Source organism: Panthera uncia (genome assembly GCF_023721935.1).
Source record: "Panthera uncia isolate 11264 chromosome B2 unlocalized genomic scaffold, Puncia_PCG_1.0 HiC_scaffold_24, whole genome shotgun sequence".
NCBI classification, from domain to species: domain Eukaryota; kingdom Metazoa; phylum Chordata; class Mammalia; order Carnivora; family Felidae; genus Panthera; species Panthera uncia.
In genome coordinates, this window is record NW_026057580.1 from 3443356 (window position 1) to 3460042 (window position 16687).

Genomic DNA, 16687 nt, shown 5'->3' on the forward strand with positions numbered 1-16687 from the left:
AAGTTCACCCATGGAAGCTTTTCTCAAAATCTTGTTCGCAGAACTCTACCCCAGGCCCCTTTGATGACTGCTCACAGGAGGGTCTTTGGGGAGATGGCCCAGGTAGGCCTTGGAATATCAGGCCCTGTCATCTCTGGTGGCAGCCAGTGCTCTGGTTTGACCTCTAAACCTCAGCAGAAATAACCAAATATCCTGAACAGAATTTGCTAAGACACCTCAACTGTGAGTGGTTGGCACCCCTAAATTCCATCCCACACTGCAGTTCAGATACCAAAAATTATAGGCAGAAAGTTTCCAATAGGTGAGAGGAAAGGTCCCTGTTATTGACTGGAAAGGGAGCGGTCTGGGGGCTCCACCTTTGACAAGGAAATCACTGCCACATGCTTTCTAATGCTGACAGAAAAGAGCTCACAGGCTCTAGCAGGGGTGAGGTGGGGAGGAGACCCTGTGCCCGGGTCATGGTTCCTCAGATATTCTCTGCAAACCTCCAGCAGTGCAGGATTAGTCGTTGATGTCCTTAAGTTCTCTGAGGAGACAGCATTAGCTTTCTTCTCTCACAGGAATAATATCCTGTCGTTTCCAGGAACCCTGTAGGCCAGGCACTGAGCAAATGTGCCACATACATACTATCATTGTCCCCATTTTACAGATGAGAACACCCGGGCTCTGAGAGCTCAGTTCACTTGCTCAGGGTCGCCCAGCTAGTCAGTGGTAAGGCAGGATTGGAACCCAGGCCTGTCGGCGTCCAGCCACCCTGCTCACTCCTCACATCAATGACTGCCCTTGAGGGGCACTCGCAGGAGGCGGCAGTTTCCAGCCCATATGCTGTGCTATTTCATTCAACCGTGCTTTCTTTAGGTTCTGCGAAATGCCAGGTCCTCCTCCTTGGGCTCTCCCCTCTTTGTGTGCCCACGGCCTGATCTGCCCAAGGGGCCAGGATTTTCAAAAGGCAAATGTACACTTGCTCACAAAGCCAACCTCTGACTGGAAAACCAGAACTCCCTGCCGTCTGCCTTCACCATTTCTGTCGAGAAACCCTGAATTCAACCCCTCGTTTAACTAGCAGGCACAGAAAGGGAAAGGGGTTGTTTAACTCTGTGGTTGGCAACACGAAGATTACCCAGTAGTCCTGAACTCCAGGCTCCGTTCTTCCCACCTCCCTCCCCCCTGCGCTCTCCCCACCTCCTCTCCCCTCTCTGCTTCACTCCTGCACTGCATTCTTCTCCATCCCTTTCTTCCACTTTCTCTCCCTGCCCACCTGTATCCCCACCCTACATTCCCCTTCTCCCTCTTTTTTTCTTTTTGCCTTCCTGTCTATGCTGCTTTCCCCTTCTCCCTTGGTCTCCATCAGCCAAGGCTGCCTCTCTGTATTGCTTGTCCATTTGTCCCCCTGCCACCAGCCTTTACCTCCCAGCTTCTGTGAGAGAGTGCCCGCCATGGAAGAAGTCTAAGAATCAGCCACTGGGCAGGGCTTCCTAGAATCTTCTTGGGGGAACCACTATAAGAATCATGCCCCCCTTCCAGTAGTAGGGCCTTGGCATCCCTGGATATTCCTTTTCCTTAGGTGTTCCAATTGAAGATGATCCCTGGATGTGCCTGCCAAGACACCCTTAGCCCTGAAGCTCCAACCCGTAATTTCAGAGGTGTGCATCAGATGAGACCGCTGGTCACCTGCAAGGAGTCCCTTCGGTGTAGACTTTCACAAAGGATGTCTGAGAGAAATCCTCCTTGTACTTCTTCCAATCAGCAGGACCTTGAGCAAGCAAGGCAGCTCCCCCTTGGGGATCTCCTCATCTCATCTATAAGATGCGCCGAGGTCCCTCTGACACTATCGTTCCATGCAGATAAATGCACCAGTGCCATTGAGCAGCTGCTGGGGCGAGAGCGTGAGAGTCCAGCAGGCAGTTTCCACCCGAGCTCCAGAGAGGCTGCTGTCCATGGACTCACTGCAGGCCTGGTGGGCGGTCCTCTGTTCCTCGGGTTCCGAAAGAAACTTGACCTCATCACTTCCCCAGGGATGCCCCGTGCCTGCAGGCCGATCACGCTAAATGCACAACACTCTGATTGGCAACCCAGGAGGCTTGTTATTACTACCACTTATTAATCCTTATTAGGAAAGAGGTAGTTAATTCTGATGGCTGGTGTGTTCTGTCTCCGGAAGGAATGTCAATATGAGAAACGAATGCAGTGTCAGAGGCTGGTTGGTCAGGGAAGAAAACAAAAATAACTTGCAGTGTGATCCTAAGGGTCCAGAAACTTAGCTGCGGCATCCGGGGGCCCTCGAGCAGCTTCGGGACTGGAGGAGTCCTCTCCCTCAGGAGCCCCAAGCCTTCATATTATGCCACCCTCCTGAATGGTCGAGGCAACAGGCTGGGCGACTGGGCCTCTGCAGAGGGTCCTGGATACCCCCATCTTTCCACAGTATGATCCTGACCCCTTTCTGCCCTGTCCATTGTCCACCTCTGCCCCTCTTCCACATGCTACCAGCCCTCAACAGTTTGTACCTGGATGTTCCCTGGAATCTTAAGCAAGGATCTACTGGGAATCCGTTGGGAATCCATTGAGTTAATGAGCCATTTGAGTGCCAGTGACCTGATCTGGCAAGACTGGCTACAACTTCCAAACTGACTTTGACCTGGTGTAGTCGAAGCACCTACAAAACGGAAAGCCCTCTCTCCCCTTCCGAAGGCCTGCACCAGGAACCGTTCAGAAGGAGCCCGGATCACTGGCCACTTTCTCCAAAGAAAAGCACGCAGAGCCTCTGCCACCTCATGGCTGCCTCTGGTTCTACAGTTTCTCTGACCAGACAGCACAGATCCCCGTCTCTCCCCACCGCGAGTGCAGTCTGGGATGCAGGGAAACAGGCATGGGGGTGGGACGGATTCCCAGGCTCTGATTTCCTTCCCTGTTTGTTTGACCCACAGTTTCGAACCTGTGGAGGCAGGCCCAGGGAGGACTGAGATGGGAGAGGGCTGAAGGCCGGAGCTGGGGAAGGGGCTGTACCCATGGGTGGGGCAGCAGGTTGCAGGGCCTGTGGAGTGCCTCGGACTGATGGTGCAGGCTAGGCAAATCCAGTGGCCCTGTCTAACCCTAGCCCACCTCTCAGCCCGAGTGCCCCCATCTGTAAAGGAGAGTTCCAGCCAGAGGAATTTTGAGGCCTCTCCCAGGTTGGATATGGTGTCTATGCAGGACCATCCCAGACCAGGGAGAGAATCCCATCATGCCACTGGCATCTTGGGACAGCTTTGGTGGCCGGCCTCTTCACCTCCCAAGGAGCACTGTTGGGTTCCGCTGTTTGCAACCAGGATCCAAGGCAAGGTGCGCACATTAGGCAAGCTAGTTAAATGGGCCAAACCGCACCTGCCTGAGTGGGTCAGACACCTGATGGGTCTGACTTATCATTTGGAACAAGGGGCTGTTCAGTCGGTGTGGCCAGGAGTGAGCCATGCATCCCCAGCATGTGCTTCCTCAGAACCCCACAGAGCCGGGTCCAGTTAATAAAGGATCATGGCTGAGAAACAGATTCTGATGCCTCACAGAGTCATGGGTTAGATTCATATTCTGCCACTAGCCAGCCGGTAACTTTTAGAATTTCTTTAACCTCCCTAAGCTTCCATTTCCTCATCTATATAATGAGGATAATGAGACAATTGAGAGGATTAAATGCACAGGTCTTCTGCTACGAATGTGCACTATTCTTCCAAGTTAAGGGAAGAGTGACCCTGAAGGCAAATGAGAGACCATCCTGGCTGCCTCTTCCGTTTCAAAAGTGGGAGTGGGCACTGCCCCCTCAAAAGCTGTGGGGGCAGGTCCTCCCAGCAGAACCATGAGGGCACGACCCCTGCCCAGCAGAGCCCAGCAGGACCTTTACCCAGTGGGTCCAGAAGACGGGACTGTCACCCCAGTGAATCTAGAAGGCAGAACATTGGACCCGAGAGGATTATTCTCAAGCCTTAAGTTCTCACAGAGTTTGCATTGCTAGGTTTCGAACTTGCCTGGGACCCATCACCCCTTCCTTCCTTCCTTCCTTCCTTCCTTCCTCCCTCCCTCCCTCCCTTCCTTTTCTCCCTCCCTCCCTCCTTTCCTCTCTCTCCCTTGTGGAATGGGAATGTCTAACCTATGCCTGTCCACCATTGTAGTTTGGAAACACATAACTTGTCTGCTCTCACATGTTCACAGCCAGTGAGAAATTCCACCTCAGGGTGATTCGACTTCCAGTCTCACCTGTCTCTGATTTACATGAGACTTTGGACTTTAGAGTTGATACCAGGATGAGTTAAGCCTTTGGGGGCTGCTGGGATGGAGGGAACATGTTTCACGTGTGAGAAGGACGTGAATTTGTTGGGGGTGAAGGGATGGGGGGCAGGGACAGAATGTTATAAACTGAACGCATCCTCCAAAAATTCATGTGTTGAAACCTAATCCCAGATACGATGGTATTTGGAGGTGCCTCTTTAAGTCACAAGGGTAGAGCCCTCATTGATGGGATTAGTGCCTTCGTAAGAAGAGGCCAGAGAGCTAGCTCACTCTTTTTCTGCCCTGTGAGCACACAATGAGAATTTGGCAGTCTGCCAGAAGAGGACCCTCGTGAGACCGTGGCCATGCCGCACCCTGATCCCAGACTCCCAGCCTCCAGAACTGTGAGAAACAAATCCCTGTTATCTCGTCACACCACCCCGACTAGGGTGTTCTGTGGCTGGTAAGGACCCTCTTGCTGGCTTGCAGATGGCCATGTTCTTGCCGTGTCCTCACACGGTAGAGAGAGAGATGGAGCTCTGATCTCTCTTCCTCTTCTTGTGAGGGTACCAGTACCATCATGGGGGCCCCACCCTCAGGACCTCCTCAAAACCTCATTACCTCCCAAAGGCGTCACCTCCAAATACCATCACATTGGGTGCTTGGGCTTCAACGTATGGATTTGGGGGACACAAACATTCAGTCCCTATGGCTCCTAAATACAAACCTAAATTTCTCTTCTGGAAACATCCTCTCATACCTCTTCCTTTTGTCATTTTCCTTTTGCAGTGATGTGAACGCCAGGAAAATCTTGCCCTCGCCTTGTCCCATTCCGCACAGCCGGGAGCCCAGCAGCACCAGCGCCTCCCTGGAAGACAGGTCTGTCATCTCCCTCTGATGCCTGTGACAGCCCCTGCCATGAGTGGAATGGGTCAAAATTGCCAGTGCTCTTCTCCCACATCCTGAGGAGCCCCGCGTCCAATGGCTGCACAGACACAGCCGAGGGCTGGCCTCCACCCTGACACCCCAGGAATACCCTGGAGTCTCTCACAGATACCAAGTCCCAAGGCAGAGAAGTTTTCTCCCAGGGGCCTCTGCTGCCCTGCGTGGGCAGAATTGCTCCAAGTGTCTGTGTAAATAGATATACCCAGTGCCATTGAAGGAAAGAAGAGCCAGCCCACTGGCCATTCCAACATAGCCCTGCCACAGGGTCCCCAGGCCGGGAAGGGCAGAGAGTTGACAAGCCCAGCTAGCCTCAGCCCTGTGAGCCGTTCACTCCAGACCGAACAAAGCTGTCAAGGCCTCTCCTCAGCAGTGCCCTTTATGCCTTCTGACTAGAACACCTGAGCACCCTTCTTCACCTGGCAGACCCTACTCTCCCCCCAAGCAGTCTAAGGGGTGAGGTCCAGCCATGCCCCTCCCCGAGCCCAGACAGAAGGAACAACTCCGTGCAGCCCCACGGGAGCCCTTGTCACTGACTGCAGCTGGATGCCAACACAACTACTTGTGATGGGGAACAGCCCCTTATTGTGGACAGTCCTCACTGGCTTCTGACAGAGTGGATACTATCACCTGCTGTATGAGGAAGAGGCTTGCAAGCCAGGAGGGCACTGCTTAGAATTTTCTTGTGGGGGCAGGCTGGTTATTAAATGGAAAAAGAGGAGGGAGAAAGGCACATACATTCTTAGTTTTTTAAAAGGATTTTTTGGAAATCCCACACTTCTTATAAATCTCATTGGCTGGGACCTGTTCACCTGACCACACATAGCAGCAAAGGAGGCTGGGAAATGTAGTATTTTTTTTTCCAGCCATGGCAACTTACTCAGCTAACTGTTTTTACAGAGAGAAGGGAGAATACTTATCTGCCCCAGGAACTAGCTAAGCTACGGGGGGGGGGGGGGGGGATGCACTGGGTAGACGTCCTAAAGGATGTGCCATCTAAGTTGGGTGCTGAAGGAGACATTGACACCTCAGGTGGAATGGGGTTGGTTTAGGGAAGGCGAGGGGCGGGGGCTGCACCAGAGATGGGGAAGATGCAGAGACAAAGCATATTCAACCATGCAAACGTCTCGGGGGGAGAGCAGGCTGGGGAAAGGAGACCGCCAAAGCAAAGCCATTGAGTAAGAGAATAACACTGGTACAGCCGCTCTGGAAAACAGTGTGGAGGTTCCTCCAAAAGTTAAAAATAGATCTACCCTATGACCCAGCAATAGCACTGCTAGGAATTTACCCAAGGGATACAGGAGTGCTGATGCATAGGGGCACTTGTACCCCAATGTTTGTAGCAGCACTTTCAACAATAGCCAAATTGTGGAAAGAGCCTAAATGTCCATCAACTGCCGAAAGGATAAAGAAGTGTGGTTTATATACACAATGGAGTACTACGTGGCAATGAGAAAGAATGAAATATGGCCCTTTGTAGCAATGTGGATGGAACTGGAGAGTGTTATACTAAGTGAAATAAGTCATACAGAGAAAGATACCGTATGTTTTCACTCTTATGTGGATCCTGAGAAACTTAACAGAAGACCATGGGGGAGGGGAAGGGGAAAAAAAAAGTTAGAGAGGGAGGGAGGCAAACCATTAAGAGACTCTTAAAAACTGAGAATAAACTGAGGGTTGATAGGTGGTGGGAGGGAGGGGAAAGTGGGTGATGGGCATTGAGGAGAGCACCTGTTGGGATGAGCACTGGGTGTTGTATGGAAACCAATTTGACAATAAATTTCATATTAAAAAAAAAGAGAGAGAGAGAATAACAGAAAGAAGGGCAGGGCTGAGGTGCCTGGGCGGCTTAGTCAGTTAAACATCTGACTTTGGCTCGGGTCACGATCTCACTGTTTGTGAGTTTGAGCCCCGCGTTGGGCTGTGCTGACAGCTCAGAGCCTGAAGCCTGCTTCATGTTCTGTGTCTCCCTCTCTCTCTACCCCTCCCCCATTTGCACTGTGTCTCTCCCTCTCTCTCAAACAAACATTAAAAAAAAATTGTTTTTAAAAGAAAGAAGGGCAGGGTGACTGGAGCGGAGTAGTAGCCCAGGGCCCAGATCACACATGAAAAGAGTCTGAATTTCACTCTGAGAGTGAGGAGAATCCACCAACAGGGTTAAGCCAGAGGAGGAGGATGTGATGAAAGGGTCACTGTGGCTCCTGCACAGACTGGGTGGAAGGGTCAGGAGGCAGACTGCCAGGCAGCCTCCTGGGTGAGATCCGGTTACTGAACATGGAAAGCACTTCGGAAAGGTAAGCATGGAGTTCAAATGTAAGGTGCAGTGATGTGTGACATGTGCTTGTCCTCAGCATCCCTGAGAAGCCAGCATCATCTATCCCTCTCACTGGAGACAGCCAGACTGACTCTGACATCCTGGCATTCATCAAGGCCAGACAGAGCATTCTGCAGAAGAAATGTAAGTGCACCTTCCTCCTCCTCCAGGGTCACAGGTCACCCAGCTCTGCTCACCAACCCTTGAGGGAGGTAAGGGGGAAGGCCAGAGTGAGACGTGAGCTTCCTGAATATTCCTGAAACCACAGGACTGAACTTGTGGTCCCTTCACATGTGCCTGGCCTCTGCTTCCTCCTGGAAAAAAGCTCCAGAAGACAGCATCACGAACATCAAGACAGACCCAAGGGGGTGGCGGGCCCAGGTGCTCTCGCCTTGCTTGGCAAAGCTTCCCTCCGTCCTCCGGATCTTCAGCTCCCTTTGTTCTGTGTCCCCAAAGCCATCTCTCCTTTGTCCAGCCTTCTCCATACGGGAAGGGGCTGAGTGATGGTTTGGTAACTTGAATTCCTAGCTAGAAATATCACTCTCCTATTGGAGCATGGTTCTTGCCAATGAGTTGTAGACGTAAACACCACTTGAAAGCTCAGGCCTGAGGACCCCTTTAACAGTTACAGAAGGAATACTTGTGGTGTTCCAGACAACAGGAAGAAGCAGAGAAGGCCCTTCCTGGCCTTTGTCACCCACCTCCCCCATCTTCCTCCTGGAAGCTGCCCCCTGCTATGGACAGGCCTTCTCTTCTCCTGCCTCCTTCTCCCCCAGAGACCCACAGCGATAAGACCCAAGACCCCTTACGCTGGCCCCTCGCATTTAGCCTCGTCCCAGTAAGCCAAGGCTACCAGGCAGGTTGAGTGTTGCTTTCCCATGTCAACGCCTTGGTGGATGAAATGGCAGACTCAGATCCTATAATGACTGACACCTGCTGCAGGAAGCCCACAGTCAGTTTCATGGCCAACTGTCTGCAGCTGAGACACTAGGGGTTCTGCACACGGGGATGGAACATCCCAAGTAAAGGATGGCCTTCCATGGCGTTCTGGAGGTGGGGGAGAGACAGAGAACACACCCACAAATAGAGACCATTTGAGGTGCTGGTAAGCGCTATGAAATAGCTAAAATCTATAATGTGGTAGAGAGCCACAGGGAAGACTGCCATTAACTGGGGCGGGGGCGGGGGCTCCCTGGGGAGGGGAACCTTGAACTAGTAGCTGAATAGTGAGAATGGAGTGTCCATGCAGTGTCCTGTGAGCATTCCAAGCGGAAGGAGTAGAAAGTGAACAGCCCTGGAGGGAGCTTTGCTTGGTCACAGGGTGGGAAGGAGGCCAGAGTCACTTAAGGGCTCAGCTCGAGAACAGGAGCCAAATGAACAGGCCTTGTGGGCGAGGGTAAGGGGCTTGGCTTCTATTCCTGATGTAGTGGGAAACTCACTGAAGAATTTAAGCCATGGTGCGATGTGGTCTGACCGAAACTTTGGCAAGCTGGCTCTGGCCGTTGTACACAGCAGAGGTTGTAGAGGCCCGGGATTAGCACAGTCATCTGGCTCCTGGGGAGGTCCAGGCAAGGGGTGAGGGTAGCCTGGACCTGGTGGCAGATCGGACGTGAGTCGTGAGGGCAAAGAGAGCCAGAAGGGCTCATGGGCACCTGTTCTGAGCAGCTAACAGGATGGGGATGCCATCAGCAGGAAGGCAGGGCGGAGTGGACACCAGAGGGAAGTTGCTAGGGGAATTCAGATTTCCAGCTGGCCCATTCAAGTTTCAGTAGCCCTTTGAGATCTCAGAGGAGATAAGTAGGCCCCTGAACACGAGTCTGGAGCTCAGCGGCAAGGTCTGAATGCACTGGGTGGAATCCCTGTTGAGGAGAGTAAATAGGGTTATTCTAATCGCTGACACAGACCCTTGGGGCACTCTGACATTTGGGGGTAAGCAGGAAGATCTCACCAAAGCTACTGAGAAGGCTCAGCCAGGGCGAGAGAAGAGACAGCAGGGGAGCGAGTGTGGCCTCAGGCAGGCCTGCAGGGGAACGTGGTCCAGGGGAGAGGGGTGGTAGAGCCCAGGGCTGCTGGAAGGCTAAGCAAGAATGGGATGCTGCCTGGTGGCCACTTTGCATGTCATGATGGCCCTGGACAAGTGCCCTGTGGACGGGGACCTGGGAGAATAAAGGGGCCATTGCAGTGGTTGAGGAAAGAAAAGAAGGAGCAAAAGTAGAGATAGTGAGTGGGGACAGCTGACCCAAGGGCTTGGCTGGGAGGAGGGGCAGTTGGGAGGCTGGGGCTGAAGGGAGGCAGTGGTTGTGAAGACGCACTTACGTGCTGAGAGGAATGGTCCAGGAGAAGAAAGGAGGCTGATGGTAGGGAAAAGAGGGCCAAGCCTGCAGGGGAAACTCTTGGAGGAAGGAGAGGGCATGGCGTCCAGAACATATGTGGAGGAAGAAACCCTCCCCTGGAACAAATGCATTGAAATCAGCCATCATCCATCCCTTTAAAGAAGTCTACACGTCAGCAACGTTGTTCGGTTGTGTTTACCCAGGTTTTGCCCACATAAAGACACTATTTCCAACCCTCTCTGACAAGAAGAGGCATAAACCCAAGGTCTGTGTCAAGATGGCGTCCTCCTGCTAATGCCATTGCCCAGATGGTACAGAAAACTGTACTGAAAGGTGGGGTGCTCTGAGTGTACAGAGCCAAGAGTCTGATCCCCCTTTTGACAGGAGGGGAAACTGAGGCACACAGAGGCTGAATAACTTGCCCAGCTAACAAATGGCAGAGCTAGGATAACCCAGCTTTTCTGTGCTCTCCAGTTGGCCATGCTGTCTTGAAAAGTCACTCTGTGGTCGGTCGGGTGTTTGTCTCTTGGCCTCTACCCGCCCTGCAGCTGGGAGCTTTGTTCTCCAAACAAATAGCAGCCTGGAAGTAATTCATCAAAACAAAAGTTCAGGGGTTCAATTTTTATTCTCAAGGGGAGAAAAAATATTCTTGGGTTCTTAGTGGTTGTGTGGCTGCAAAGGAAGCTGAAGAAGGGTGACAAGGGTTCCACCAGGTCAGGGCCAGAGGGCCAGCAGGTGCGGCCTCCCCCAACGTGCGGCAGATGGCCAGGCCCCACCACGCAGCACTTTCCACACAGCCCACTTATCAGGCCTCCCTGTCAGGCAAACATGCAGGCCGGGCCCCAGGCACCTTCCCCAGCCAAAGCAAACACTTCCCTCTCCCCTGCCCTGGGCTCCCTCTGCTCTTAATTTAGTGGCGCTGTCTGTCTGGGCTTCTTCAGGAGTGCTCATTATGGGGAATTTGTGACTATCAGCCTAAGAGCAGGAGCCCAGAGAGGGTGATTTAACGTAAGCCTCGCCCGCCACCTCACACACTTCACCAAGGGCCAGGATGAATCTAGTTGATTTAGGATTCATGGAAAAGCTGTGGAACGTTTAAATCCCTGCCAGGGGCACGTGTGGACAGGTATATATCCCCCGTATGGGGCGTTCGTCATCCACGGTGTCAAATCTGCTGTTTCCAACTGCCAAGGATGGCTTTAAAATCTGAGAAAATGAGGTTAACCCCTTTCTAGAGTGCTTTTTAATAAAACCTTCCTTAATCCCTGAGTTTGGAAGTGTTTCCATCTGGACAGGAACCTTGGTGTGACCCCCTTGCCCTCTTCTCCAGCCGGGGCCAGGCGGAGCCTCTGCGGAGTGCCTCAGAGGCTCCTGCCAGCCTGGACTCCGCCGTCCCCACTGCGAGAAACCCTCCAGCTCCCCACCGGGCAGTATCCATCCCAGGAAAATGGAAAGGCCCCAGAACTGGGAGGAAGGAGGCCTAAACGCGGGCCTCCTTGACTCAGCGCTGTGGGCCTTAGGCAGGTCACTGCCCCCGCCTTCACACATCTGCCACGTTCAGATTCCCCCTTCGTCAAGGTGGCCAGCCTCTCCTGAGATAATGTCCATAAAGGTCCCTCATAAACAGCCAAGCGCCAGGGAGCTGTTAGCGGGGAAACTGGCCTCTGGTGGGAACTGGCCCAACAGGGTGAGGAGTGATTTCCTTTCAATGGTTTCTCTGTAGCCGTACCCTCCAGTCTGGGAACCTACAGTCACAAAATCCCAGTACAGACTGACAGCTCCATTGCTTCACTGGGGTTCGTCAAGTAAAGAAATGGCACCTTTTCTGTGGGGTTGAGGTCTGGGTCTGCGTGGCACTCAGCCCTGCTCTGTGGCGCTCCTTCTCAGCCCCGCCCCTGCCCCGGTCACCACTGCAGGCAAGCGTATGTGGGATGCAGTGACAGTCCAGGGCGGGAGCCGGCTCAGACCCTCTGCTCCTCACCACTGGCAGTGCTAACCCATCCTGGCCCAGGCTGCGCATCAGCGGTGCAGGGGAAACACCGGAGCCAGGACATGCTCAGCAGCCCCATGCCTGCTGGTCCCCAGGACCTGCCCTCACCATCCTTGGAACAGAGAGCCCACAAAGCAGTGGGTTTCAGCCCTGCTCTTCATTGGTGTCACCTGGTCCCCTACCACCACCACGAGATTCTGATTTAATCTGTCCTGGGAGTGGCCTGCGATTTCTAAAGGTCCCCCCACCCCCAGGGGTTTCCAGTGCTCAGCAGAGCTGGGAACCGTGGGTCCAGAGTGACTGGAACACATCCCCTTCACATGCACCGGTGTGCCTGGTGTCCTTCCTTCCCGCTCTAAGATTCATCTAGAACAGCTAGGAATGTCTGAAAAGTAAGGACCATCTTCACTTAATTAAACAGCCTGGGGTCTTGCACTCAGAGTTAGATCTGAAGGACCAAGGGCTCGTAGCCTTGAATCGTTTTCAACCTCTCCCTCGCTGCCACCTCCCACATTCAGTGCAGCACAGAGATTTACTGGTTCTCCCTCAGCGACGTCAGGCAGACCATGCCCACACTCCCCACCCGCTGCCAGGTCCCCGTGCCCACACGCAGATGGCCGCGGCCACCCCACTCCTCAATCTCTCTGCCCCCTGCAGGTGTCTTAAACAGTGTTCCCAAGCCCTTCTGCTCTAATTATGAGAGCCAGACTTTAAGCAAATTAACTATGTCACTCATACCATTTCTTCTCACACGTTAATGTGCCAGTAAATCTAGGGGTTTTGTTAAAGTGCAGATTCTGGTCCTGGAAGTCTGGGTGGGGTCTTTGATTCGGCACTTCTTAACAAGCTCCCTGGAGATGCCAATGCTGCTGATCCACGGAGCACACTCGGAGAAGCAAGGAGCCCTGCCAGCCCCCTTTCCTCTACCAGACACCTCATCTGCTCCGTCCACCTGGGTATTTGGAAAGTAAGGCCCAGAGAACCAACACGATTTGCCCAGTCGCACCACAGGTTGGGGACCATGCTGGCTAGTCCTCAGGGGCCCTTCTCCCTCCCTGTCCAGCCGTGGGAGGTGACAGGATGGGCCATGGTGGTCAGGCAGAATATAATGAATAGAAGGACCAAAAAGAGAATCTCTTGGAGAATTTGGTGTCAGTGGGGCTGGACAATGACTGTTGGTCCTGGCTCAGGGAGACGGCAAAGGAGGCTGCATCCTTCATTGCTGGGGGAATAAATGCAACCCCCAGGAGTCCGGGCACTGAGACCCAAGGGGAGTGGCCTGCCGCCGCCTCCCCATGCGCTTCAATCAGGGACAAATCAGTGCCCCCACGCACAGCCTAACCAAGACATCCTGTCTCCTTTCAGGTTTCCAGTAAGCATCCGGCCATGCACTGTGGCAGCAAGAATGGAGTACAGATGAAGGAAGGCATCTCTTCTCACTCGCCCTGGCTTCAGATGTGATCTGTGGGCTGCTGGGAGCAACTAGTGATTTGGGTTCCCATAGAGGGGGCTGTGTTTCCTTAAGGATGGTGTCCTGGAGGCTGCCAGTGAGGCTGGGGCCAGAGCTTCTGGCACCATCCTTGCTGTGGGTACTGGGGCTGTTGGCCGGACCAGGCAATGCCGGGGTGCTAGTGGTTATATAAGGGCTTCTGCTCACTCTTGTAGTGGCCGATTTTAAACCTTGGAGATTATGAAATAGTACCATCATAATGCAGTGGCAGGGGAGGCTCATGCTGGTAGAATACGGGAGAAATGATCATCTGTTATTTTTAGCTACCTACCAGCCCGCTCTCTGCCCTACCCCCTGGTTTAGGAGCCCAGGAATGGCTGGGGCAAGCCAGGCAGGACGTTGGAGCCAAAGACAAAGCAGTGGAGTGCAAAGCATCTTGATGGCCAGTCCTGATCTCCCAAACCAAACCTTCTGCCATTGCCCTCATGGCCCAGATGACCCATAGGCAGTGCCTGAATCAGCCATATTTCTAAAGAGTCACCCACCCTGCAGGGTCCAAGGACATCGTTGCACCCTAGGAGCTGTGGATGGCTCCCAGGAGCTCTGCAGAGAGCTTGAGAGGAGCGGTGTGGGCACCTTGGGCCTCACACCCTCACCCAGCCTCTTGGGGCTCTGCATGACTTGGGCCCAAACTTCCCGCTCCCACCGGGAAAACAGAGCTGCCAGGGGCTTGCCTCAGTGAGCCCTTGCAGCACTCTGGGGCCTGGCTGCATGATACAGACCCAGGGGAGGGTGGGCCAGCCCTCAGGAGGCCCTCAGAGGGCAGGGGCAGCAAGGTCCCAAGCCAGCAGTAGGTGGGGAGAGGTGTGGAGTGGGGAGAGGATGGACATCTGAAATGAAGCTGAGTAAAAGTGTTTGTCTACCATTCCTGCTATCTCTGTCCTATGAATACAGGACCTGCCGCCCTGGAAAGAGAGCAGAGAGAAAATACATTGAATTGGCTTGCTGTCCCCCCTGCCCAGGACTGGGTAAAAGGATCATGCGAGAGAAGGTAGATGGTCCCATTTCAAAGCCAGGCAGGCCATACAGCCCCTCCAGTCCACACCCTCACTGATAATATTAGAAACCCTGAAGCAAAGGGGAGGGGCTGGTTTCTAAGGGCTTGTTAGTGGCAAATGTCCCCTCCTCGGGGGCTTTCCCTGACCGCCCAACTAGAGCCACCCCCTAGTTACTCTCTATCCCATTTCTCTGTTTTATTTTCCTCATCACCGCCTGACATATCATCTCTCTTTATTTGCTTATTTTTTTATGGCCTGCAACCCCTCCCCCAAGACTAAAAGCTCCATGACAACAAGGACCTACATGTCTTGCTCATCACTATGTCCCCAGCACAAGTTGGCACTGAGTAAAATACCCTTTCAGTTAATGAGTGGCAGAGACAGAACCCAGACTTCTTGGGCTGGCATCTGGCCCATGCCTTTACTCTGGCTCTGTGACTGAGGCCCATCGGGCAGGGTCCAGCCTCCCTGGCCCTCACAGTCCTGTGGCACATAGTAAGTCCTCAATAAAGTCTGTAGAACCCAGGAAGACCAAAACAGAGCCCTTACAGCCAGATCCTAGAAGCCTCCCCGAGTGCCCAGGGCACACGTGTAACACAGACACCCAGTCTCAAGAGCCCTGAGGCAGCATGGAGTTGGCCAGAGTCTTTGGAGACAGCCTCAGTGTGCCTGGCACACCTTAGTGCCCTCGGCCCTCTAGAGCTGGTTAGAGTCTATTGACTTTAGATCTCCTGCTGAGAACTTATCTCCTGGATCCAAAGGCCTTATTGACAGAGATGTGTGGTGTGGGCCCATGCAGGGTGTGAACCCACCTCCTGCAGCAATCACTGAAGGCAGGAGAGGAAATGAAGAAGAGAGAAAAACAGACAGCTGGGCCATGGTGTCTTGCTGAGAGAGCCATATACCAAGTGTGTACAGCAACTGGAGAGGGACACCCCCCCCAAATGTCCCTTCCCAATGGAAGCTGGGCCTTTGATGTGGACACATGCTTGACCACAGTGCATCTTCCACAAAGTTCACTGGCCTTTAAAATGGGAGAACTGGATGCAATGCTCTGAAAAGACTCTCCAGCAATCCTGAGCTCAGTGGGGCATGTGAGTTCACTCCAGGCCAAACTGTAGAGCTTTCCAAAACATCTTCTGGAAAGCAGCCTGGCCGGTGACTCCAGCCCAGTCCCTACTAGAATTCAATTTGCTCTGCTATTCACTTGACAGGAGATGTTAGGAGGACAGTTTAGAATGTGGCTTGCTCAGATCCTGCTACAAGGGATTTTTAGGAAGCAGATACAGAAACTGTGGTAGATTGAATAACCAGTCTTAAGACTTTGCCCCCTGAAATAGAATTATACATCCAAAGCTTTGCCACAGCCTCATGGCGGCAGGGTATTCTTTCCTACCCCTTAAATTTGGGCTTGGCTCTGTGACTTGCCTTGGTCAATGGGATGTTAGCAGACGTGATACAAGCGGAGGCTTGACATGAGCGTGCAGGCTCGGGCTCTCCTCTCACACTCCAGGGATCTGCCTTGAGAAGAACATGCCCTGGATAGGTGTGCCCCTTCAGCCTAGATCCCAGAACATACAGAGAGCAGATCTGAGCCCAGCCTACAGCCTGGAGCCAAGGCCAGCGAACCTGTAGCCTGGAGCAGAGCCGTCCCATCAAGTCCAGCCCAGGCCAGCTGAACCCTGGCTGATCCAAAGACCCAAAATCATGAGAATAAATGTTTGTTGTCATAAGCCACTAAGCCTTGGGGTGATTTGTCATGAAGCATTAACTGTAGCCATAGCTAACAGATACAGATATTGAAACCCAGGGATGATACATGACTAGATGCAGAATTTCTCAGAGTTCACTCTTTCCATCCACGCTGCCTACTGAAAGGGCACTTGAGAGAACACTGTATATGAAAAAGTAGGACCACCACTTATGGCCATGATAGAGCAACAGGGACACGATTTACCCTCCTGCTTTAAATAACTGAAAATCAGACAAAATGTATAAGACAATAAAACACTGGGAAAAGGCAGTACAGGACACTAACCCCCAAGAGAAGGGAAACAAGTGAGGTGAGCCCTATGATTGCCCCAACTTACAGCTCCTCACAGTACTTAGGCTGCAGTCCTGGAAGCGGGCACCAGGTGGCGCCCAGTGGTTTCCCTAGTTAAGGAATTGGAGCCTATAGTCCAGGGAGGCCAAGGGGGCTTCCATTGGCAAGGCCAAGTCCAAGAGGTGAGTGAGCTGCAGACAGAGAGTGCGGACACACTGCGGAGATCTCCAGAGGGTTCTCTCAAGTCTTCAGCCAACTGCTGGGCGAGGCACGTGGGTGAGGAAATCACTCAAGGCTGGAGAAAGAACCACCAGAAAGGA

At 53.0% G+C, this 16687-nt stretch overlaps 1 protein-coding gene across 2 annotated transcripts in view; it reads left to right on the top strand.

Annotated features, from left to right (window-relative positions):
- Positions 1-16060, top strand: part of KIF6 (kinesin family member 6) — a 385696-nt gene extending 369636 nt beyond the window's left edge. For both annotated transcript variants that reach the window (XM_049652734.1, XM_049652735.1), the window contains 3 exons: positions 5026-5115; positions 7530-7636; positions 13181-16060. In XM_049652734.1, coding sequence (XP_049508691.1) covers positions 5026-5115; positions 7530-7636; positions 13181-13191 — 208 coding nt within the window. In that variant the 3' untranslated portion in view covers positions 13192-16060. The remainder of the gene's footprint in view (positions 1-5025; positions 5116-7529; positions 7637-13180) is intronic.
- Positions 16061-16687: the final 627 nt, after the last annotated feature.